This window comes from Solanum stenotomum, chromosome 2, assembly GCF_019186545.1.
Source record: "Solanum stenotomum isolate F172 chromosome 2, ASM1918654v1, whole genome shotgun sequence".
Classification (NCBI taxonomy): domain Eukaryota; kingdom Viridiplantae; phylum Streptophyta; class Magnoliopsida; order Solanales; family Solanaceae; genus Solanum; species Solanum stenotomum.
This window is the reverse complement of record NC_064283.1, coordinates 55,469,918-55,495,415: the sequence shown is the minus strand read 5'-3', so window position 1 is coordinate 55,495,415 and position 25,498 is coordinate 55,469,918. Positions and strand designations below refer to the sequence as shown.

The window sequence follows — 25,498 nt, the reverse complement described above, 5'->3', positions numbered from 1 at the left end:
TTGAAGAGGGATATAACAAACTGGAATAGAGAGAAATTTGGCAAGGTATAGACCAGGAAAACCAAAGCTCTAGATGAGGTGGCAACATTTGAGTAAGCAGTTGAGAGTAGACAATTAACAAATTTGGAAATTATTTAGATGATGAACCTGAGAATTGAGCTTCAACAACTAGCTAAAGCTGGTCAACTCTCATGGAGACAGAAATCCAGATGTTTATGGCTCAAAGAGGTAGACAAGAACACAAAGTTCTTCCAAAAAATTGCAAATTCTCATAGAAAGGGCAATTGCATAGACACACTCAAAGTAGGAACTGAGATCATTGAAGATAAGCAGAGGATAAAGTAAGAAACTTTTGATTTTTATGAAAGTTTGTACACTGAACAAGAACAATGGAGGCCATCAGCCAACTTTGAGGGCATTCCATCTTTCTCAGTTGAGGATAAGTTTAATTTGGAAGCAAATTTTCAAGAAGAGGATGTATTGGAAGCTATTCAATCTTGTGCTCCCGACAAGACACCAGGCCAGATAGGTACATAATGGCATTTGATCATAAATCATGGGACTTCATCAAAGTTGATATACTTGTAGATATGAACCATTACCATCAACATTATTGGATGGTTAAACCATGCAACACTTTCTTCATAACTCTGGGACAAAAAAGAGCAATAAAACTCAAAGACTACATACCAATTAGTTTAATTGGAAGTGTGTACAAAATCATAGCTAATGTCCTGATAGAAATGTTAAAGATAATTATGGGAAAGCTAGTCTCTAAACACCAGAATGTTTTTCTTAAAGATAGACAAATCATTGATGCCTCATTGATTTCAAATAAGGTTCTTGATTGGAAAATAAAAAATAGAGGGGCGGCCATCTTATGCAAGTTGGATATAGAGAAGGCCTTCGATCAGTTGAATTGGCCATATCTTCTTTTCATCCTTAGGCAAATGGGGTTAGGTGAAAGATCGATCAAATGGATCAATTTCAACATTTCTACAGTTAAATACACAATTTTTATCAACAAAAGTCCAATTGGATTTTTCTCCCCAGAAAGAGGTTTGAGGCAAGGAGATGCACTTTCTCATTTTCTCTTCATACTTACAATGGAGGGTTTAAGCAGAATGTTAGACAAAGCCAAGCAATTACAATAGATGAATGGTCTTGATGTGGGGAACATGATCACTACAGACATTTCTCATTTGCTTTATGTAGATGACACTTTGATATTTTGTGAGGCAAACAATAGTCAAGTTCTTTATTTGAACCTGATCCTTATGATTTTTGAAGCCCTTTTAAGTTTGCACATCAATATGTTAAAAAATATGATTTATCCTATTACTGAGGTGCTAAACTTGGAAGAATTAGCAGGTATCTTGGGATGTAGTATGGGTGAATTCCCAAAAACCTATTTGGGGTTTCAACTGGGTGCCAAGTATAAGTCAACAGTTATATGGGGACGAGTTATTGAGAAGTTTGAGAAAAAACTTGCCTCCTGGAAGATGCAGTACCTACGATGGGGGGCAGACTTACACTGAACAACAATGTACTTGATAGTATTCCCACATACTATATACAACTTTTTCCTATTCCTGGCAAAGTGTTGGAACAACTTGACAAGATCAGGAGAGATTTTCAATGGGAAAGGAATAGTATCATCCGGTGGAATGGCCAAAAGTCCTTTTTCCTAAACTAAGGGGGGGGGGGGGGGGGGCGAGGGATCAAGGATTTTGTACTGCATAATAAGTGTCTACTTATGAAATGGTTATAGAGATATACACAAGAGGAACATGTTTTATGGAACGATGTGGTCAATGCGAAACCTGAGATATAGAGTCATTGATGTACTAGTCTTTTAAGAGCACCTTATGGGGTTGGAGTCTGGAAACACATATGCAAGCTATGAGAGGAATTTTCTCAGCATAAGCATCACACATTGGGGGAATGGACTCCATATCAGATTTTGGAAAAAGTAATGGCTCTGCAACACAGTTCTGATGGACGATTATCCTTTTCTACTTAGCTAGGGATCCAAACTCAACAATTTCTCAAAATAGAGATGGAACAACTGGAGCATTATGTTTAGAAGAAATATGCATGATTTAGAGTTTAATTACCTGATCAAACTACTACAGACTCTATAGAGTTTCTCTCTCAACACTCAGGCATCAAATCAGTTCAAATGGGGCACTACAGAAGCAGAGAATTACACAGTGAGTGCAGCCTACAAGTAGTCAAGAGCACTTAATGCAGTAACTGACCACTGGCCATGGAAGCTAATTTGGAAAATAAAGCTACCGCCCAAGATCATCTATTTTTGCTGGAATGCACTATATGAAGCATGCCTAACTCAAGACAACCTCTATAAAAGGAAACACATCATTGTGAAGGGATGTTACTTATGTCAGAAAGCAGTAGAGAGCAATACACATTTTTTTTGCATTGTACTGTAACAACAAATCTATGGAACATGTTTTACTCTCTTTTTGGACTCAGTTGGGTCATGCCACATAGTATCAAAGAAGCTTATGAGAGTTGGTGTTGTTGGAAAGTTGACAACACCATCAAACAACTTGGAAGATGATATCTGCAATGATTATTTGGAGTATTTGGAGGGAAAGGAATAGAAGATGTTTTGAAGGTCTATCAACTCCTTTACATTCTCTTAAAGCGGAATGCCTTATGTGTTTGTACAGTTGGATTAATTTGTCCTTTGTAGATTTCCTGGATAGTTTTTTGAATTTTGTTGGCTCCTTAGTTTTAGCATAATTGTACTAGAGCCAACAGACCACTGTTTCTGCTTCTACTTTTGTAACTAATTTGCATCTTCTTGATGCCTTCTATAGAACATTTGTTCATCAAATAAAAAATATATATTGAATATCAGTTTTATTTATATTAGATTGACTAATGTATAGAAGAAAAATATTGAAACAACTATTATGGTTAAATATCATAACTTGTATGTAATATTCTTAAGTGATTTCAATATTATAAAAAAATTGCTTGAGCACTTTTCAAATAAAATAATAATTTTGATTCAGAAATACATTTATTTTTTTAAAAAATGTTCTCAAAATCCAACTCAAGCTTTTTAAATTTTTTTTTTTTTTAATTCCAACCATGGGCATTAGCCCATTTTATTAGTCTCTCTCTTCTTCTTTTTTTTACTTCAAGCAAATATCAAAAGCCTACTTTAACATTTTGAAATGTCCCAAAGTAAAAAGATTTTCATAATTATCGCAGGGCATATTTTTTTTCATTTTCATTAGGAAAGAAAGGAAAAATATATGCTTTATATCTATTTTTGAAAATATCAATATATTACATGTAATTATGTAAAGAATAATTTAATACATATCTTATATTAAGTTTATATAATATCTCTCTCTCGCACACACACATATAAAATCCTGGTTTGTGGTGGCGCCACCACAAATTAGGATTTCCTTTTCAATTTATTTATTTCCAAAATTAGTCTTCCCTTTTCATGAAAAGTTGTGATTTTTATGAAGAGTTGCGACTTTTATGAAAAATTGTGACTTTTATGAACGATTGTCACATTTCCGAAGAGTTGTAACTTTTCCAAAGAGTTGTGACCTTTCCGATAAGTCACAATAAACATTTGTTTACACTACCCTTTGTTGTCTATAAATAGAGGGATTTCCTCTCATTTTAAAACAACGAAAATTCTGAACTTCTTCTTCTTCTTCTGCACAATTAAATATTCGTGTACTTTGCTCATGTTGAGTGACTGACACCATTGTTTTTGTATCAATACACTGGTGAATATAATCATTCTATCTTGAGAGGATCTATTCCTTTAAACCTCGGGTACTAGAGGAGAATAATTTCCTTAAGGGGAAACTGTGCATTCAATGGGCTCGACTTTTTTCCTTTCTGTTTCAATCTATTGTTACAGATCCTGATATGTTTTTTTACAGTCATTAATTTATACTTATGTTATTAATTATTGTTTTTGAGTACATGTTTTAAACTTTGTTGTTTATGTTTCTACAAAGTTTTTGTTATAAATATTTGTTAGTACAAATTAAATAACACACGTTAATTGAGTATTCACACAAATTTTATCTACTGAAATTGTTGAAGGTACAATAAAAAAAATTCTTAAAGATCTATACTACCATCTCTTGAAGATAAACTTCAAATTTGGTATCCCATCGTAAGGACATAAAGACCTTAAAAACTGTATCTCATCTTGATGTGCGAAGTGAACTAGGAAAATAAGAGAAAAATTAATAAACTTTTGACGTGGGTTCAAGGATGTGCCAGATGACCTATGGAGGGATATTTTTTTTTTTACCCTCCCTAGGAGCTCCCACCCCTTTTTGCTCCCTTGTGACTCGAACTCGCAACCTTCGGGTTGGAAGTGAGGGGTGCTTACCATCCGAACAACTCCCTCTTATCAATAATCCCATAGACATAGATAACTACACAATAAATTGATTGCTAATATTCAATATGAAGTATGGACAAATTCTCAAGTTTACTGCAAGTTATAATTTTTTTTTTTGAAGTAATAGATGTGTTTCTCGACACTGCGATTGGAATAGTAGTGTAGTTTCAAATTGAACTCCATCACTCCAGTATTTTGATTTTTAAAAAAACACCTAAACAAACTGAATAATTTTGTGTAATACTTTTCCTTTTCAAGTATATATAATAAGTTGAATCGTCGTCCAATATGATACATTGTCCCTTAATTTTTCATTTTAATAATTGTTTATGTTACATTTAAATGGGGAACTTTAAAATGATATATGTAAAGCAAAAGGTACAGATGAACTTTTTACACGATACAATTAGAATATTTTTTCTTGTATAAAACATAATATAGTGTTTTAGTTTAATGACCGATAAATTTTAAGTATTATTTTATAGATTCCATAATATTACATTCCCAAGTAAGGTACGGATAATTTTACTAGTATACAAGATAATTTGGAAAGGTTATATTTTTTTAAATTTCCCCCAATTTAACATTGACGGAGAAGGACTCAGGGCGGGAAAGTAAGCAAATCGGGGAAGTCAGGATGGAGAGAATCCACGTTTCAGTGAGATCGAAGCCTCTCTCGCCGGAAGATGCGAAGTCCAGCCCCTGGCGAATCTCCGGCAACTCTATCTTCATTCCCAACCAGCCGGCCAAGTTTGAATTTGGTACTCTCACTATCTCTTCTAGGTTTCCCGCTTTTTCTTTTTTCTCGATGTGCGCAACATTTTTTCTTTGGATTTACATGCAGATAGAATTTTTGGGAATGAATGCCACACACTTGAAATCTACGAAGCTCGAACCAAAAATATTGTTTCTGCTGCAGTTCAAGGATTTAATGGTATGTTACGCCTCTTTTCACACTGAGCTTGGTACTTTTATGAATTTTGCATTGGAGTATTTAGCTTTTTCTGGATTTTGAGAAACCTCAACAGCTTAGTAGGAAATGCAGTTTTTGACATAGTTTCAAATGAATAAGCGTTGAAGCTTAGGAAGTATTAACTAGTTTAAGGAGTGAGTAAGAGGTTCAATTTGTATGAACAGTGTCAATTACCAATATTAAATAACATTGACCTGGTCAGTTGATATTTTTGATGGTGCTGTTAACTTAATGAGCTTTAATTGAAATATGATATCAGCCTTCCATTGGTCTATGGAGTTCCTCACCATCCTTTTTCCCCCCACATCATTTAATCCCCTGACGTTCCTTACACTAGCTTGAGCTTCATGGTTCAACTCATGCATTCCTTTTCCCCTTATTCCTCCCAGCACTGTCTTAAAATTTGATATCAAAGGTAATTTGGTTCTTCAGTTCATTGGCACCTTTATACTTTGCATTTTTGATATCAGTGGATGGTTCATTCTTCTGATTTGTCTACAGGAATCTATTTGCAGAGTAGCTTCGTAGCTTCCTCCTCATGCCATTTGAAGTCTGCTCTGAATATTTTGCCAAGCTTGATGATATTTTGGCAAACCCAAGTAGAATTATACTCATCTTTTCTGAAGTATAAATGCATACATAGTTTATTCTTCTGGTATAGGGAGCACATGATAGAGGAAACACATCATATTTTTGTTGACTTTGTTGAGCTCTATGGTGTCATTGTAATATTTTTTTCTGTACCTCTTGCAATGTCTTCTTGGTACTAGCTTTAATAATATTGCCCAAAAAGCAAATATGTCTTTTAAGCTTCTGATTGGCCTACTTACCTTCTTTGGCAGGGACTGTTTTTGCATATGGTCAGACAAGTAGTGGAAAAACACATACTATGAGAGGATCAATAACTGAACCTGGAGTCATCCCTATGTCCGTGCAAGATCTGTTTAATTTCATTGAAAAGGTTTGGAATTGCCATCATATCAATTTGTATTTTTTACCCCTTCAACCATTAATATTTATGTCGCCTCCATATTTTTGATATTCAAATGATAACTGTATCTGCAACTTAAAATCAATTGAAAGAAATAAGTTCGCTTACGGAAAACAACTTGCTATAAAAGCGATTCAGAGTTATTTGTCAAGTCTTAAGGTCATTTTGTGGTTCTTACAGATACTATTTTTTCATTTTCCAATAAAATTCCTCTATATGTTAGGACTTGCGGGTATAAAATTGGTGAATTGGTCTTTAACAGACTCCAAGGGAAAGAGATTCTCCCCAACTACATCAACGTGTGCCACAAAACATTAGATTCTTATGCTTCAGCTTAGTACACTAGGGAATCCTCAAAATATGAGTCTATACACTTGCTTCTAAGACTTTATCGTCAACCAGATTCCTTCTTGCATTCCCTCGGCATCGTTCTCTTTATTCCTTATGTCTCCAATAGTCTTATCATAGGTTTAACCTCTAATCCTCTATACAAAGAGTTCCAACTATCAAATCAAACCAGGAAAAACTTGGCGAAAGAAAGATAGGAAATGAGCATTCACCTATTTGAAGCTTGTTACATAATATTTACGTATCTATTTCTTGATATTGTACAGAGATATAGATAGATGTCAGATCTTTAGGATTTCCTCTTTATTTCTTTCCTTAGTTAGCTTCTAATGTTATTGTATTTATACGTGTTTACCTATTGAACAATGGACAAGTTATTCTCTCCAATTCCGTGCACAAAGCTAAACCTTAGAGTCATGATCCCTGCTGAACCTGAAATAAAGCCTCTCAATTTAGGGAAAGACAGATTCATTTCCACGGTGGAAAGAGCCCAAGAGTGACTTCTTGATAGATAAGGTGCTGCCTTGATTAATAAGGGAAATGACGAGCCTTTTCTGTTTGTGCTGGTTTAATTTCCTGGGTTTTTTTCCCCGATAGCTTAAACAACTAATGAAATATCCTTTTTAATGACTGATCAACCGTTCTGTTTAAAATTATGTTGCACTGTTATTTAGTTAATGACGTTGGTTCTATTTTTTGAACTTTTTTATAAGTACACATGCATGATTTAGTCTCCTTTAATTGTAGGAAGTTGATAGAGAGTTTCTTGTACGGATGTCATATATGGAAATCTATAATGAGGAGATAAATGATTTGTTGGTCCCTGAGCACCGGAAATTGCAAATCCATGAAAGTATAGAGGTATTGGATTATTTTTGGTTTCACATCATTGATTTATTGTTGCACATGAACTGTCATGATAATTTGGCTTTCTTCCTGTTTGATAATCTGGCATGAAGCGGGGAATATTTGTTGCTGGCTTAAGGGAAGAAATTGTTGCCTCTCCTGATCAAGTGCTTGAACTAATGGATTTCGGAGAATGTAAGTTGAAGTGTCATCAATTTGCGTATGTCATCTCAGTAATTATTATTTTTTGAAACCATCTTATAGGTTCCTATTTCTCTAATAACAAAGGCTCCAGGGTAAGTATTGATCTTGAGAGCAAACTGCCACATTTTTCCGTGCCTAAAGATTTGGTTTTCATCTTTAGGGAGGTGCTGCATCCATATCCTATTACCCTTCTGCCTTAATATTAGCTACTCTATTTTCAAATTAATATTCCTATGTCAAAACTTCAACAAGAGTAACAGTCTTCACAATTTGTTTTGCAGCTCATCGACATATTGGAGAAACTAATATGAATCTATACAGCAGTAGATCACACACAATTTTCCGGATGGTAAGTATTCTTGAATGACTATACTAAGATATGCAAAGTAGGTTCACGTCCTTAAATTGGTATTTGTACTTGATAGATAATTGAGAGTAGGGAGAAGGCTGAAGATACAAAAACAGACAATTCTTGTGATGCAGTCCGTGTATCTGTTCTGGTATGCAGTGGGAAGTTTTTACATTCTCTTCTAAGATGCTATCATAATGTAGAAAAAGCTACAAAAAAACTCTTTTTACCCTCAAAATTTTCCCAGAACCTGGTGGACCTTGCTGGTTCAGAACGTGCTGCCAAAACCGGAGCGGAAGGTGTTCGTCTAAAAGAAGGCTCCCACATCAACAAAAGCTTGATGACTTTAGGAACTGTGATTAAAAAACTGAGTGAAGGTGCTGAGAGTCAGGGGTAAGCTTGTTATGTGTTGGAGTTGATTCTGTAAAGCTGTTCTCCTACTTGTTCTAATGCGTCATGCAATCTTGCAGGGGTCACGTTCCATACCGAGACAGTAAACTTACACGTATCTTGCAACCTGCACTGGGTGGAAATGCAAACACTGCCATTATATGTAATATCACTCTTGCCCAGGTAAATTATCTGAGCTTAATAAATTTATGGTAGGCTGAAAAATACCTTATCAAATACATAAGTCCATGTGTTGGTGCACAACATTCTCTGTTGAGTCTTCTATTTCATAATTTTTATTTTCTTCTTTGATTTCTTTAGAGAACTTAAAGACAGAATAAACTATTTCAATGGCTATCATGTCAACTTGTTTGGAGTATCTTTTAGCACGAAAAAATTCATGACAAAGCAATTTGCCACTGATGGAAACTATTGCTATACTGATCTTGCCATGCTAATCTTTATATACAATGGTAGGCATGTGTGCCTTAGAATCATGTCTATTTGTATCAGAAATTTTATGACCGTGTCCGATTATTTTCCCTTTAGACTTACAAATTAGTAGACCATCACTGCAGTTCTCCATGTTTTTTCCTTTGAAGGTTTAGACCATCTCCAACCCACCTCTATTTTACTCTCCATTCTCTATATTTGGAGAGTAAAATAGAAAATGGGTTCTCCAACCACTTTTTAATTAACTCTCTATTCTTCATTTATAGAGAGGTGAATAGTAGTTCTCCAAATTTGGAGAACTACTATTCACACTCTCTATTTCACTTTTTCATTATTTTATTATATTTCTATTATTTTGTAATTAACACATTATTTTTAATATAAGGTCATTAATTAAATATCTAACATTCGTAATTCTTTTTAAATGTAATATGACATTTTAAAAAATATATTATTTGATATACACTACTTTCATCCCGAATTAATAATATTTCAATTTTTTAAAATTTTCAGCACTTTACTATAATTTGATATTATTATTAATTTTCACTATGAAGAATGCACAAAAGTAAAATGATAAGATGGAAATTTTAATTTTAAAATATAATACATAAGATAATAATTTAAATATAAGATAACAATACATAAAAATTTATCGCAACAATAATTCAGTAATCCGGTAGGTCATTTCCAGATTTAACAATATTCGGAAAAAAATTAGTGTATGATTCAGAGAATTGTTGCGGTTGTGCTCGTTAATTTATGTAGTTTTTATGTAATTGTATTTCATTGATGATTTCACTTTTATTTGAATTGTCCATTAATTTGTATATTATATAATAACTTGCAATTTATGTTATTTAGAAATTTAGAATAAAATAAAATTTTATATTAAATAATGAATTTGAAAAAATAAAATTTTATATTACATAAAAATTATATAAAGTGATTATTTAAAAAAAAAAGAAGAAGGAGAAAGGATTTATATTATGAAATAAGGAAATGCAAATGAAATAAAAATAATAATATAATATTGAGGAGAGAGAAGAAGATTCTTTTTTAGAGAGTAAAATAGAGAATTGGGTTGGAGTTGGTTGTCTGAAAAAATAGAGAACTCTATATTTGGAGAGTAAAATAGAGGGCAGGGTTGGAGATGCCCTTACAAGTTAGAATAGTGCTACCGTGATATCATTTTTTGCTTTCAGAATTTTTTTCAACAAAATGATTATGTAAATGAACACACAAATTTACTGTGGATGAACTGGCCTTTTGTTTTTCGCATAATGCTGCTAACCTGTTCAGTTTAGTAGCTCGAGAAGGTGTCACGACCCGAGACTACCCCTAGTCGTAACACAGTGCTTAGAGACACAAGTGACTCCAAGCTAACCTATGGTCTGGCATAACACTAAGATTTTAACATAAGCAATAACTGAAAACTGATGCGGAAGCTAAATCTAAAAAAGTCTATTAAAGCTCAACATTGAATAGACAAATATCTGAATTCTCTATAAGCTGTGAGTTGTTAGGACAATCCCCTAGCAAACTCCAACTGTCTGAAAACTGTAGACTAATGAAAGAATAAAAATAAAAGGGTTGTCCTTGAAAGATGAGGACTCACCAATTTCTGCCACTGAGCTGGTCTGGAGATCGTACTAACTGCGAGTTGGATACTGAGCATCTGAACTTATATTATAAAACAATATAACGCGAAGAGTATGCGATCAATACTTTGAATGTACTGAGTAGGTAAGATCAATGTTTTGGATGGCGGGAGGCGACAAAAGGCGACAAGGGCCTGCCTCGCCATGCTGCGAGGCGAGCAGCGAGGCGCTCGCCTTTTTGAATCGAGGCGCCAATTAATACCAAAAATTAAAAATATTTAATTGCATATATAAATATCCAAAATCTCAATAGCAATAAGTCAATAACATATATTAGCAAATATTTCAATTCAAAAACTAAAAGTAGATACTAAAAGTCTAGAACCTTAAAGACCCAATAATTCAAAAGACAATACTAGAACTCTGAAAGTCTATTCTTCTTCAAAACTATCCAACTCTTGAAGATCAACAACCTCTACATCATTATATTGCTCCTCATCTTCTTCCTCCTCGTAGTTTTCTTCAATTAGTGTCCGAGTCCTACTTGAAGTTGAACTTGTAGATGTAGTTTCTACTCCTTTGCCCTTGTCAAGTGCTCTTGATCTTGAAGAAAGTCCCCTAAGATGATAGATACTCTCATCAGCTCCAATTGCCGTAGCAACACTACCCCAAGTAAGATCATCATCCTCATATACTAGTTCATCTTCTTGATCTTTGGGGCATCCAACTAACCATTCATTTGAATCATCAATGTTATCCAAGCGAATTGGGTCAATGAGATTACGAGCATCATAACGACGTTTCAATGTTCTATTGTACTTAATGTACACTAGATCATTGAGACGCAATAGTGCAAGCCTATTCCTCTTTTTGGAATGAATTTGCGCATAAGTTATAGATATTAACTAATAGATATTGATAATAATATAATATGGAAATTAGGATATAATTTTTTTACTTACGTGTTAAAACACACTCCAATTTCGCTCACATCCGGATGAGCTACAAGTTAGGCCTAATACTTTCATGGCAAACTTTTGCAAGTTTGGTGTTTCACTACCAAATAGTGACCACCATTCAACTATAATAAAATAAATTTAAAGGTTAATGAGTATAAATAAGTCAATTAATTTAAGTAAGAGCTAAATCAACTCACTTGACCTTGTGTCTCTAGCTCTTTTAGCCGGACCACAACCCAATAGTCCATCTGCCATTTTGTACCTAGGAAGCTCAGCGACTAGTAAATCTTGTATTGCTGAATCAGGGATCTTCTCAACACATGCATAATACTCAGTCCACAGACTCTGTAGTAAAGTTCCTTCTTCTTGAGCTTTATAATACAATTCTGGGTTCAAAACATGGCCTGCAGCATGCAAAGGCCGATGGAGTTGGTCTGACCACCTTGCATCAATAATTTCAAACACTTTCTCATATTGCTTCTTAACTCCACGAAAACCACATGCAATAGTTTCTTTGGATCTATCCATTGCTTCATAAATATAGCCTTGGTGGTTTTTTCTCCCCATCCACCAAACGAAGCACTTTTGTCAAAGGGCCACAAACTGTAAGTGCTCGAACAACATCATCCCAAAAGTGGGCAGAAATAATAAGATTGGCAACTTCTTTCCCCAAAGTTTCCTTTGCAAATTTACTTGAAGTCCATTCGGTTGAGAGGACTAAAGTTCTCAAGTTTTTTCTTGTATGTACATAGCTCTCAAAGTCAAGAAGGCCGTTGCAAATCTTGTCTTGGCCGGTTTCACCAAATTTCTTTCCTTGGTGAATTTTCTCATCAAGTTTAACAACAATGGCCTTTGACTAATGTAAGAATGGATTCTGATGGCCTTCTTTAAAACTGTTAAAGTAAGATTATAGTAATTAGTAGCTAATGATTATTAAATATTGACTATAAAGAAAGTTAGAGGATAGGAGAGTGATATTACCGGAAGCAAAAGGCTTAACCTTGAATATGTCACCAAACATCAAGTTGATGCAATGAGCGGCACATGGAGTCCAATAAATGTGTGGGTACGCACCCATCATCATGCTTCCCGCTTTAACATTCTCACTAGCATTATCGGTGACAATTTGTACAACATTTCCCGGTCCAATTCTTTCAATAGTGCTTTCAAACAACTTGTACATTTTGGTGGAATCGGTAGATTCATTGCTAGCATTAATAGAACCAAGAAATACACTACCGATTGAAGAATTCACCAAAATATTGATGATCATTTTACCATTTCGTGCCGTCCATTTGTTCATCATAATGGAACACCAAACTTTGTCCATTGCACTTTATGCTCATCAACAATTTTTTCCACTTTCTCCACCTCTTTTTTTAGGTGAGTAACTCAACTTAATGGAATGTAGGAAGCTTCATTCCGGGGCCATGTTGTCCTATTGTCTCAATAAACTTATCAAATGATTTGTAATTGACACAATTAAAAGGGAGTCCCCCATCATACATCCATATTGCAAAAGCACTTACTTCACGCTCTCTTAGAATTTTCTTGGTTTCATCAATTCCTTCTCCTTTTTCAAAGCTTCCTTTTTGTGTTGATTTTTGTGGAAAATAGAGTTTCATAGGGCCTTTCGTCACATTCCGCGCAGTGGATGATGCACCTCCTAAAGATATTTTTGTGGAAGATATCTTTAGAGTTTTGGAGGGAGGCATCATTTCAACATATTCATCCATATCATCAACATCATCAATATCAACATATTCTTTTGGCTGTCTCACTTGAAATTTCGGATTATTAGCTATTTTATTTTGCATATAAGCCCTTACTTCTTCTCTAATCGCCGACGGACAAACTGAACATTGTTTTACATTTTTGTAACCGGGTACTAAATGTTGCTTGTGTCAAGTAATACCACCATTAAAAGTACTCCCACAAAAGTTACAATTAACCGAATCTTTCGTTAATCCTTGAGTACCATAATTCCATCTAATGTCCCTCTTTTTGCTAGCATCCGACGCCATTGAATTCACTATTGTACAATACAACAGATACTATATTATTACTATAGAAGAATTAATTTTTTTAAAAAAATAATAGACGCACAGTGAAAGCAGTAGCATTCAGCAACATTTTACAGTGAACAAAGAAAATAGAGGAAAAAAACAGAGCAGTGAAGAAAACAGAGGAAAAAAACAGAGTAGAGAAGGCAGCAAGCAGTAGTATCTCAAAATCTTTTTTTTTGAGAAGGTAGTTCAGAACTTCAGATTCACTTCACAAGAAATTGAACAGAAGAAAAGAAGAAAGTAAGAGAAGAAGAGGACTGAAGAGAAGAAACGAAGAAAAGAAGAGAAGAAGAAAGAAAAGAGGCCATACCTTTCAGTTTGCGCGAGTCGACTGAAGGAGAAGAAGAGATCGCGAGGTTGAGGAGAAGAAACGCAAGTCGCGACTGACCCAAGTATGGAAATATGAAGAAAAAACCCTAATTTTGACTAATATTATTAAGTCAAGACCTTTTTAAAATTTTAAAACTAAAAGGCGCCGCCATTTAGGTCTTATGTCGCCTCACGTCGCCTAATTGATCTCGCCGCGCCTCACTGAGAAATAGCGTGACATGCTCTCCTCGCCTCGCCATAGCGCCTTTGGCGAATGGCGAGCGCCATTAAGAATACTGGGTAATGGCATTTGCAGCAAGGGTGCGTTCACTGTGAAGTCATGCTATTGGAGGAGAAATACTGGCCAACTGCAGATTAGGAACTGGCCTTGGAAACTAATCTGGAAAGCCAAAGTCCCCTTAAAAGTTTCTTGTTTCGTGTGGTTAGTTTGCAGGAAAGCTTGTTTGACTCATGAAGTACTACAAAGAAGAGGTAGACAGATTTGCTCAAGATGCTTTATATGTGACCAGGATGCTGAAATATATAGCCATCTATTTCTACACTGTAAAACAGCTGCAAATCTGTGGAACATGTTCTTGTGTATACTTGGAGTGAGTTGCGTGATTCCCAAAACTACTAAAAGTATGATGGACTGCTGGAAAGAGATAGGAAGAAGAGAGTCAGAAGAGGACTGGTGGGAATTGATCCCTGCAAGTATCTGGTGGACATTGTGGAAGGAAAGGAATGCAAGAGGCTTTGAAGACAAAAGCAACAACATTCAAAAAATCAGAATGAATTGCCTTAGTCTTCTATATTTTTGGTGTAAACAGGATATGGTGGGGGATATATAACTTTTTGATGATTTTATAGGGAAATTGTAAAGCTCCATAGACTAGTTCTTATGGCCTTCTGTTTTTTACCCTATGGGATGTAAGTGCTCACTCTTATCATTGCTTGGATGATGGAATTTTGTGAATACACAATTACCTGTTCCTCAAAAAAAAAGAACACTGGGTAAGATATGCATGATAAACATAATAACTGAACATGTTGACTATGGAACGTTGTACTGAATAATCATGAATGCAATCATCAAGTAGTAAAACATGCAACTGAAAGTTGACTACAAGGTCATGAAACATTTGAGATTAAACTGTGAGAGATACTATAAATTGACATATAACCATGTGTGCTACAATATGGAATTTGGTGTATAATCATATCAAAAGGGCCCAATATACCTTGCCAGGGTATAAAGGCTGATTTGGGCTAATGTGGTACCACTAAGTTAATGTCTATAAAAACTGAGGAGTCAGTCTTGGTTTGAGGGGTGACCCTCATAATCCTACGGTGGCATGTGGACTTAGGGAAGTCTCAGTCCTCAACTAACGGGTGAACCTTTATCCCTAAATCCGCTTGGTGCTAAGTAATTCTCCCATCGGAAACATGCTGGTAAACTTAAATAGTAATAATCTGATTATATTGAACGATGCTGATAACTGAGAAATACTGAGTAGCTCATGATACCGATAAACTGATTGATAAATACTAAAAGATACTTTGGGCAGTCTCAGTCTTCAACTAACGGATGAACCTTTATCCCTAAATCTGCTTGGTGCTAAGTAATACTCCCAACGAAAACATGCTGATATACTTAAACAGTAATAATCTGATTATATCGAATGATGCTGATTACTGATAAATACTGAGTAACTCATGAATACCGATAAACTGATTGATAAATACTGAAAGATACTTTATTTGAAAGCATCCTAAATCATGAAAACTGATAATCTGCGACATGCATCTCGAGACATGAAAATAGCTACGTTCTGAGGGTTCATAAAAATACTATTTAGAAATACTGAATTTTAGTTTGAAAACACCTAATCAAACCATTCATGCTGAAGAATGTGAAAGACAGTGAAAATCCTACTTTGCATAAAAACCCTAACTGTTGTAGATTCATTAATTGGGAAACTGAGTTTCTTTGGGACTATATGGGTGAGAGGATATCCATTGATGAAATCCCACATACAAGGAATGGAAGCCCTAGCTTGCATCCTTGAACAAAGACTCAAAGATGAAGAACCCTAGTTCTTGCTTGAGAGGAACCTTGAATGAGAATAATTTGATTCTCCGGGGTTTGTACGTGAATGGGGGGGGGGGTTGGGTTGACTTATTTCCCTTAATCCATTTAGGATAGGTTAAAACGACATAGTATAGGGATTAAATGAGTGGGAAAAGACTAAAACGACCTTGATTGAAACTGACTTTGATAGGTTCTACGAGGCCGCCATCTATGGTCTGTGGTTCCATCTACGGACCTTAGATCCCTGTCCATAGAAACTAGAGTAGAATTCAAGTTTCTGAACTTTTGTAAGTTTTGGTACCAAAGTTGTACAATATTATTCATCCATAGAAATACAAATTTATAGTATAGCAAACCAAACTGTCTAGCAATCAAATCCCTTGATTCTGGCATATCTGAGAATCAAGGGATGATTTTATTGATTTAATATCCCAACCTATTCAATAGCATATCAGATAAAATCCTACAAAATTATATATGATCACACTTAGATATTTACAAATCAACACTCCCCCTCAAGTTGGCATGTAAATATCTGCAATGCCTAACTTGCTTACAAAAATTTCAAACTTTGGTTTAAACAAGCCTTTTGTGAAAATATCCGCAATTTGCTGATTTGTTGAGATGAAAGGCATGCACACGTTTCCTTCTTCAATCTTCTCTTTTATGAAGTGCCTGTCCACTTCAACATGCTTTGTTCTGTCATGTTGTTGAACTGGATTGTGAGCAATACTAATGGCAGCTTTGTTGTCACAGTACAACTTCATTGGTAACACAAACAACTCTTTTAGTTCTTCCATCATCTTCTTGAGCCGAATCATTTCACAGATCCCATGGGCCATAGATCTGTATTCAGCTTCAACACTGCTACAGGCTACAACATTCTGCTTTTACTCCTCCAAGTCACTAGATTTTCCCATATAAAAGTACAATATCCTGATGTAGACCTCTTATCAATAGTAGAACTTGCCCAATCTGCATCTATAAAGCTTTCAATTCCCCTATCTTGTCCCTTTTTGAAAACAAACCTTTCCCTGGTGAACTTTTCAAATATCTTAGAATCCTGTAGACCGCTTCTTGGTGCTCTTCCTTTAGAGAGTGCATAAATTGACTCACTAAGCTTACAACAAAAGCTATATCAGACCGAGTGTGTGATAAGTAGATCAACTTTCCCACTAGTCTCTGATATTGACTTTGGTCAACTGAATTTCCTTCTTTGTTTTTGAATTTCATAGTTGGATCAATAGGTGTTTCAGCCGGACGACAACCACTCATACCTGCCTCTTTTAGAAGATCTAGTACATACTTCCTTTGTAACACCATAATGCCTTCTTTTGATCTTGCTACTTCCATGCCAAGAAAATATTTCAATTGGCCCAAATCTTTGATCTCGAACTCTGAGGCCAACTGTTTTTTAAAATTTTTCATTTCAGGCAAGTCATCTCCTGTAAGTATGATATCATCGACATACACTATCAGGATAGTTGTCTTTCCATCAAGAGAGTGTCGAATGAACATGGTATGATAGGCTTGCCCTTGAATGTACCCTTGTTTTTTTACAAACTGAATAAGCCTCTCAAACCAAGCTCTTGGAGATTGTTTGAGCTCGTAGAGAGATTTCTTTAGCTTGCACACTCTAGTTCCATACCTTTCTTCAAAACCCGAAGGAGGATCCATGTAGACTTCTTCTTCAACTGTTCCGTTCAAGAATGCATTCTTGACGTCTAGTTGTTGAAGGGGCCAATCAAGATTGGCAGCAATGGTCAGAAGAACCCTGATTGAATTCAACTTCTCAACTAGAGCAAATGTCTCAAGATAGTCAATCTCATAAGTCTGAGTGAATCCTTTTGCTACCAAACGTGCCGTATACCTCTCTGATTTAAATTTGATGGTGAACACCCATTTGCAACCCACTGTTTTCTTTCCACATGGTAGTTCCACCATTTCCCAGGTTTCATTTCTATCAAGAGCATTCATCTCCTCTAGAATTGCCTCTTTCCACTTGGGACCATTCAAAGCATCCTACACATTTCTCAGTATCTCCATTCCAGATAATTGAGAAAGCAAAGCTATATAGGAAGGGGACACGTTTCTATATGACACAAAATTTGACATGGGATGGTTGGTGACTTTTCTTACCTCTTTACGTTTAGCAATTGGAAGATCAAGGTCTAAAGTAACAAGGGGTAAATCAGAATTAGGTTCTATAAAATTACCTTGTGTATCAGTGAGATCTTGCAAGGTGGACATTTGGTTCTAATGAGAGTCCTTGATCTCTTTTTCTTGGTTGTGGTTTCTTCTCATGTAAACCTGTAATTCCTTTGTTTGTTCCCTATTCTTGTCATTTATTGTATCATGAAGAAGCTGCATTGTCTCAGTTTTCTTATTTTCAATATTTAAGTTGGGATCTTTTACCTTATCTAGGTTATTACCAAAAATACTATTTCCCGTATCTATCATGAAACCTGGATCATTTTTTTCCTTACATGTGAGGTTAAGAGGATCCTTATTATCCCTCAAATCTTCTCTATGTTTCTCCCCTTGAAGATGAGTTCCAAAAAACAATTGAGATTCAAAAATGTGGCATCCATTATGACAATAATCTTCCTAGTATTTGGGTCATAGTACTTGTATCCCTTTTGACTATGGGCATAGCCAACAAAAACACATTTCTTAGCACGTGGGTCAAGTTTACTTCTATTATGATCATAAATATGAACAAATACACTACACCTAAAGACTCTCAAGGATAGGTCAACGGTCAATCTATAATTAGGGAAATATGTCTTAAACATACTGAAAGGGGTTTTAAAACCTAGAACACGGGAAGACATCCTATTAATAAGATAGGTGGATGTTAAATGAGCTTCTCCCCAAAGAAATTTTGGGACATCACTTGTGAACATTAAGGCCCTAGTTATTTCCATAAGATGCCTATTTTTTCTTTCAACTACTACATTTTGTTGGGGTGTATTAGGACATGAACTTTGGTGCACTATTCCCTTGGAAGTGAAGAAAACTGCCTAGCTGGTCATTGAAAAACTCTCTCCCGTTATCAATCCGAAATATTTGAATCTTCTCATGAAATTGTGTCTCAACCATCACATAAAAAGCCTCAAACATAAGTTTTACTTCTCCTTTGTCTTTCAATAGGTACACCCAAGTTAGTTAGTGTGATCATCTATGAAACTCACAAACCATCTTTTTCCATTTAAAGTTGCTACCCTAGAAGGTCCCCAAACATCACTATGGATCAACTTAAAAGGTTTTGTTGCATGATATTTTTGGGAAGAAAAAGATGAACGTCTATGTTTAGCCATTTCACAAATTACACACTCAAAAGAGGATGCACTTTTATTCATAAACAACTGAGGTAACAAGAGCTTCAAATAATGGAAACTAGGATGACCAAGTTTATAGTGCCATAACATGACTTTATTATCAACTAGAATAGAGTTCAAACAAGCTGAACTTAGATTTATTGAATTGTCACCATCTTCAAGAAAATACAGACCTTCAGACTCTCTAGTATTGCCAATCATCCTCCTCGAGACCTTGTCCAGAAATACACATGAAATAGAGTCAAAGATAGCATGGCAATTAAGGTTTTGAGTCAATTTTTTTTGATGACATGGGAAACCCGCAGCCGCTATCCTTTGGGTGCGCACAGGGTAAAACCCCCGCTCCTATGCAATAGCTCGCAAACCACATAGGAGAGGTAACCTGCACTAGGCAAGCCTGGTGCGACGAGCTCGACCTAAAAGGCAAAGCCCTTGCTTTTGCTGGCAAGGGGTTTCGAACTTGAGACCTCCAACATGGAAGTCCCAAGCTCAAACCACTGGGCCACCTCGAAGGGTAGGTTTTGAGTCAATTTGCTGATGGACAAAAGATTATGAGACAATTTTGGAACATGAAGAACATCAACAAGAGTCAAAAAAGGGGTTAGTTTGACTGTCCCTTTTCCAACAATTGTTGAGAAGGAACCATCAACAACTTTAACTTTTTTATTTCCTGCGGATGGAATGTAAGTCGAGAAAAAATGGGAATTCCATGTCATGTGATCACTGGCCCCTAAATTTATGATCCAAGAACTAATACCAGTAGAATCTGTACTAAAAAAACCAGAAGGTACATTACCTGCTTGGGAAAAAGAACAAGTAGGAGTAGGAGGATCAGGTTTACTGATTTGGAGTTGAGGTTGGAGAAGTTTGTGCAGTAGCTCCAATTGTTCCTTGGTGAATGGTGGCATTTCTAGAGAAGATTTCAGCCCTGATTCTTCGCTGGTACATTGAAAGACCTGGCTGCCATGGTTGTCTGCCCTTTTTTTATTCCAATTAGACGGTTTCCCATGGATTTTCCAACAAGTCTCACGAGTGTGCCAGTATTTTTTGCAAAAATCACACCATGGCTTCTTTTTCCTGTCATTTTCATTTTTCACAGCAACTAGCGCACAAGAATCTATATTTTTTGTTTCCAGATTAGGATCTATTTTTAGCATAACATTCCTCCTTGTTTCTTCTCGCCTAGTCTCAGAAGAAGTTTCCCTCTAAGTGGGCAGTGGGTTTTTTCCAGGAATTCGAGAACGAAGCTCATCGAATTCTTGGTTCAACCCTGCTAGGAATAGATAAACTCTCTCATTTTCTTCCTTTTTCATTGCTTTCACGCTATCCTTAGGACACTCCCATTCATCATTATAACATTGATCTAATTCTTGTCATAGGAAAACCATCTCATTATAATAAATAGTAACACCTCTCTCCCCCTGCCTAGCTTTCCCCAATTTAATTTTGAATTCAAAAATCTTAGAAGCATTCTCTAAATCAGAATAAGTATCTCTAACAGCCTCCCAAACATCCCTGGCAGTGGGAAGAAACAAATATGGCTTACCTATGGCAGGATCCACGGAGTTTAGTCGCCAAGTGATTACCATCGAGTTTTCTGATCTCCAGGCGTTCATTTTCGGGTCTCTTGGTTCAGGCTTTCACGTTTCTCCAGTCAGGTGTCCAAGTTTTCCTTGGCCATCAATTGCCAAACGGACAGATTGCGCCCATTCCAAATAATTCTTTCCATTCAGCTTGTGAGAGGTAAGCTGAAAAGAAAAATGAGAAGAATCGCTGCCTTGGTTAATTGGAACTTTGTTAATAGAACTCTCGGCTTCTATCGATGCCGCTGGGTGACGTAACCCAGTAAATGTTGTTTTAGTCATAAGCAACACAAGAATGAAGTTGCTCTGATACCATGTAAGTTTTGGTACCGAAGTTGTACAATGTTATTCATCCATAGAGATACAAATTTATAGTATTTAAAACCAAACTATCTAGCTATTGAATCCCTTGATTCTGATAGATTTGAGAATCAAGGGATGATTTTATTGATCTAATATCCTAACCTATTCAATAACATATCATATATGATTTTATAAGATCAATTTAAATTCTACAAAATTATATCTGATCACACTTAGATATTTTCTGTCGATCCAACTACATGCCATAAACATGGTCCGTAAAACTCAGGAAAATTTCCAAGTTTCAAGACTTGGTTTACAAGACCATCTACGGCCCGTAAAACTCAGGGAAAATTTCCTGTTTCTGAACTTTGATCTACGGGTCCCATCTACGGTCCGTAATTCCTTTTACGGCCCGTTGATGGCGTTCGTAAACTACAAAATATTTCTGCAGACTTAGATTTTTGAACTTTCAACTTTTCTTGATCTGATTTGGACTTTATAGCCTCTGGGCTGTTACAGAATGTCTCTGGTTCATTCTGTCTAATCTCATTTTTCAATTTGAAGGGCTTGAGTACCTTTCAATTAGCCCTAACCATGGTAAATATGAAATGGAACCGCCTTTGTCTCATGCAGAACTTTCTTTACATCACATATTGTACTTGTGAACCATTTTGTAAATTATGCTTGGGTGACCATATGTTTATGATTCTTCTTTCTTTCATCTTTTTCTCTGCGTTAGGTTTTTTATGAGGCTTTATGTTTGATGCTAGGTTTATGCTGACAGTTTTTTTGCTCTATTTTAATAATACATTTTTTCCTTGATGCCAGATTCATGCTGACGAGACTAAAAGTAGTCTTCAATTCGCAAGCCGGGCATTGCGTGTTACAAACTGTGTTCATGTGAATGAGGTTGGATATTTAACTGCATTCTGCACTCAATGATATCTTTTCATTACTTCAAACAATTTTCATATGGAATCCAAAGTGCATGCCTAGTTCTTGCACCAGAAAGCAAGTCAATCACTCAGCTATCTTTATGTCTCTTACTCATGTCTGCTGTTAGTTTGAGTTACTTCTGATTTGAACTTTCTTTTTACCCTTACACAATCCCACTTATGGTTGCCTCTTAACCTATCTATTTTATTCCAGATACTGACTGATGCTGCATTGCTCAAGCGTCAAAAGAAGGAGATTGAAGATTTGCGAGCTAAATTGCAGGTTGTGCAAACAGTCATGTCGTTTGTTATTTTGAAGTGGTTGCATTGATAAGTTAACCAACCTATACTTTTGAAACCATTGAAGGCGTCACATTCGGAACATCCTGATGAAGAAATATTGAATCTTCGGAATACTTTGCTGAAGGTTTGTGATGATTACTTTATAGTAGCTTTGGAAATTTTGTGAGTCTCAAAGGTGTTAAGTTTTAATAGAGCGAATTGGAGCGGGAACGGATTACATTAGAATTGGAGGAGGAAAAGAAAGCTCAAGCTGAAAGGGAGAAGAGGCTACAAGAGCAAGCGAAAAAAATTCAGAACTTGAGTTCTATGGTGCTATGCTCAAATCGGGTTGAGGGTCGTGATACCTATAAAAAGGTGAGTTAGTCAATTTCTATCTTTTCATGGCTGTGCTTGCTTTTGAATCCCTCCTAGAAGCACTACTATTTGAGAGTGTGATTTCAACATGCTGATAGTTTTTTTACTGCCCTTCTCTGGTGATTAAGTTTTTTTCCCCCTAAGAACTAAAGAAACAAAGAGTGGGAAAAGTTCTCTTGTGATTAAGTTGATGTTTTATCTTCTGCATTGTAGGATAAACGACGATATACATGGTGTCCAGGTAACCTTTCAAGGGAGGCTTTGAAGGAGGTGAGATTTAATTTTTGTTCGTAGTGTTACCATACATCATCTTTTGTTGCATCAATTTCTTTGAAGACTACATAGGAGCAGTTGGTTCGTGAAGCAATATGAACTTCTTTTTGTTATTTTATGGATATCTGATTATTGACCGTGTGCTCTCAAACCTGCATCATAATCTGCATTATACTAGGCTATGAATCTGCATCAATGGTGTTATTTGGTGTATGATTCGACTGCCTCAGAGTACTTGATCGTTGCTAATTAATGTTTAAGCGCATCAGTTAGATAAATTGTTGGTTTTAATGGTCATTTTGTTGTTAGGACACTGTGCATAAACTCATTAAGGATGGTTAACACTCTTTGCAAAGGGATGTTTTAATACTCTATGTACTGTAGTGTTTATTCCAGAAAGCAAGCTTGAATCTATACTAGTCTCAACTCTCAATTAAAGCTACTTGAGCATACAAGTGATGAATTCAAGAAAATGAAGAAGTTAACCAACTATGATGTATTTTATACATATATAATAATTGCTAGTCAAGAAAATGAAGAAATTAACCAACTATGATGTATTATACATATAGAATAATTGCTAGTGATAGTTCCTTGGGTCGAGGGTCTTTCGGAAACAACCTCTCTACTCCACGGGGTTGAGGTAAGGTCTGCGTACACTCTACTCTCTGTAGACCCCAACTGTGGAATACACCGAGTATGCAGTTGTTGCTGTAATAATTTTAGAGACTTCCCTACAAGTTTTGTTTCGTAATACTAACTTGTATACGATATTATGTTTACATCCATTGTTTTTGATTTTCTTTACAACAATTGTTTTAACATACTTATATTATTAATGTAAACGAGTTGCAATATGAGTAATTTTCCTTATTCTAAATAGAATACTCTTCTAATTAATTTATTTTATAAAATATCTTCTTTCTCAAATCTTTTATGATAAAAACGTAATTCATTGGCAAAAAGTTAACCAAGCATGAGAAGTAGTTTGTGCCTGGCCATTAAATTTTAAAAACACTTTTGATCAATAATTAGTGCTTGACCAAGCTTTTAGAAGTGCGTCTAAGTGCATTTTCCTCAAAAGTGCTTTTCAAAAAAGTACTTTGGGGGAAACAACTTCTGCTACTCCTTAGAAGAACATAGTTTCTCCAAAAGCTTGGTCAAACTTTTTTAATTTTTTTTTTAAATAAGCACTTTTTGAAAAAAATAAGCACTTTAGGCTTCCCAAAAGCTAGGCCAAACAGGCTAGATGTGTACATCAATAATAATTGATAAAGATAATTTCAGAGACCTCCCTCCCAGTTTTGCTTCAAAACACTAACTTCTCTGGTAGTTTACAGTATAATGCTTACCAGCCTTGTTTGATTTTTTGTGACAATTCTTTGATATATTTATCATTAATGTTCTACAGAAAAGAGGAAAGAATTCGCAAGTCAAAATCTTCAGCTTATTTTATTCATTTACGCCATGGAAAATAAATAGATGAAAGATTCCTATTTTATAGTTAACTAAATAAATTCCTATTCTACCTCAACTAAATAACTGAATTTCAGGAATAAAGTACTAAATTAAAAAGAAACAATAAAAGTAAATGTCTCAATACTTCAACCAAATAGCTTTATTAGCTACTGTAGATGCTGCTACATACTCTGCCTCTGCAGTAGATTGCACCACTATTTCTTGCTTCTTTGAATTCCATGAAAACACACCAGAACCCAAGGAAAAAGCATAGCCAGTAGTGTTCTTCATATTGCTCATATTTCCATCCCAATCGCTATCAACAAAGCCAAGCAAAACACCTTCTTCAACCGGTTTAAACCATATTCCAAGTTGTACAGTTCCTTTTAAGTACCTAAGCACTCTTTTTGCAGCAGCAAAATGAATGTCATTGGGACTTTGCATAAATCTTGAAAGCAAACTAGCAGTATACATTAAATCAGGTCTTGAAGCCATCAAGTACAAGAGACTTCCAATCAAACTTCTATAAAATGAAGCATCACACTCTTCAGCTCCATCTTCCTTTGAAAATTTGTATTCAAAACCAATGTAGGAACTGGTTTGTAATTTTGCATTCTGATTTTTTTCAGAATATCCAAAGCATACTTTTTCTTATTGAGAAAAATTCCAACCTCTGATTGGTATACTTCCGGCCCTCATCTCTCCCAAATCTGACATTTCAAATTGTTTCTCCATTTTCACTTTAAACCTCTGCAATCCTTGCTCATCACTGCCTGTAACAAGCAAATCGTCAACGTATAAAGAAACAATTAATGAGCCATCATTAGAAAATGTCTTCACATAATTGTAGCATCATTGTCACTTTTTTGGAAACCTTGGTTGCACAATTGAGCATCGATTCTGCTGTACCAAGCCTTTGGAACCTGCTTCAACCCATATAGAGCTTT

The 25,498-nt window shown here is 35.6% G+C and overlaps 1 protein-coding gene across 2 annotated transcripts in view; it reads left to right on the top strand.

Moving 5' to 3' along the window:
• The first annotated feature begins 5,017 nt into the window (after window positions 1-5,017).
• The window catches only part of LOC125856683 (kinesin-like protein KIN-7O), a 50,097-nt gene continuing 29,616 nt past the window's right edge, over window positions 5,018-25,498 (top strand). For both annotated transcript variants that reach the window (XM_049536287.1, XM_049536286.1), the window contains exons 1-14: window positions 5,018-5,178; window positions 5,262-5,351; window positions 6,233-6,351; window positions 7,477-7,590; window positions 7,689-7,770; window positions 8,061-8,128; window positions 8,205-8,279; window positions 8,376-8,521; window positions 8,599-8,701; window positions 22,057-22,137; window positions 22,378-22,446; window positions 22,531-22,590; window positions 22,659-22,820; window positions 23,034-23,090. In XM_049536287.1, coding sequence (XP_049392244.1) covers window positions 5,055-5,178; window positions 5,262-5,351; window positions 6,233-6,351; window positions 7,477-7,590; window positions 7,689-7,770; window positions 8,061-8,128; window positions 8,205-8,279; window positions 8,376-8,521; window positions 8,599-8,701; window positions 22,057-22,137; window positions 22,378-22,446; window positions 22,531-22,590; window positions 22,659-22,820; window positions 23,034-23,090 — 1,350 coding nt within the window. In that variant the 5' untranslated portion in view covers window positions 5,018-5,054. The remainder of the gene's footprint in view (window positions 5,179-5,261; window positions 5,352-6,232; window positions 6,352-7,476; window positions 7,591-7,688; window positions 7,771-8,060; window positions 8,129-8,204; window positions 8,280-8,375; window positions 8,522-8,598; window positions 8,702-22,056; window positions 22,138-22,377; window positions 22,447-22,530; window positions 22,591-22,658; window positions 22,821-23,033; window positions 23,091-25,498) is intronic.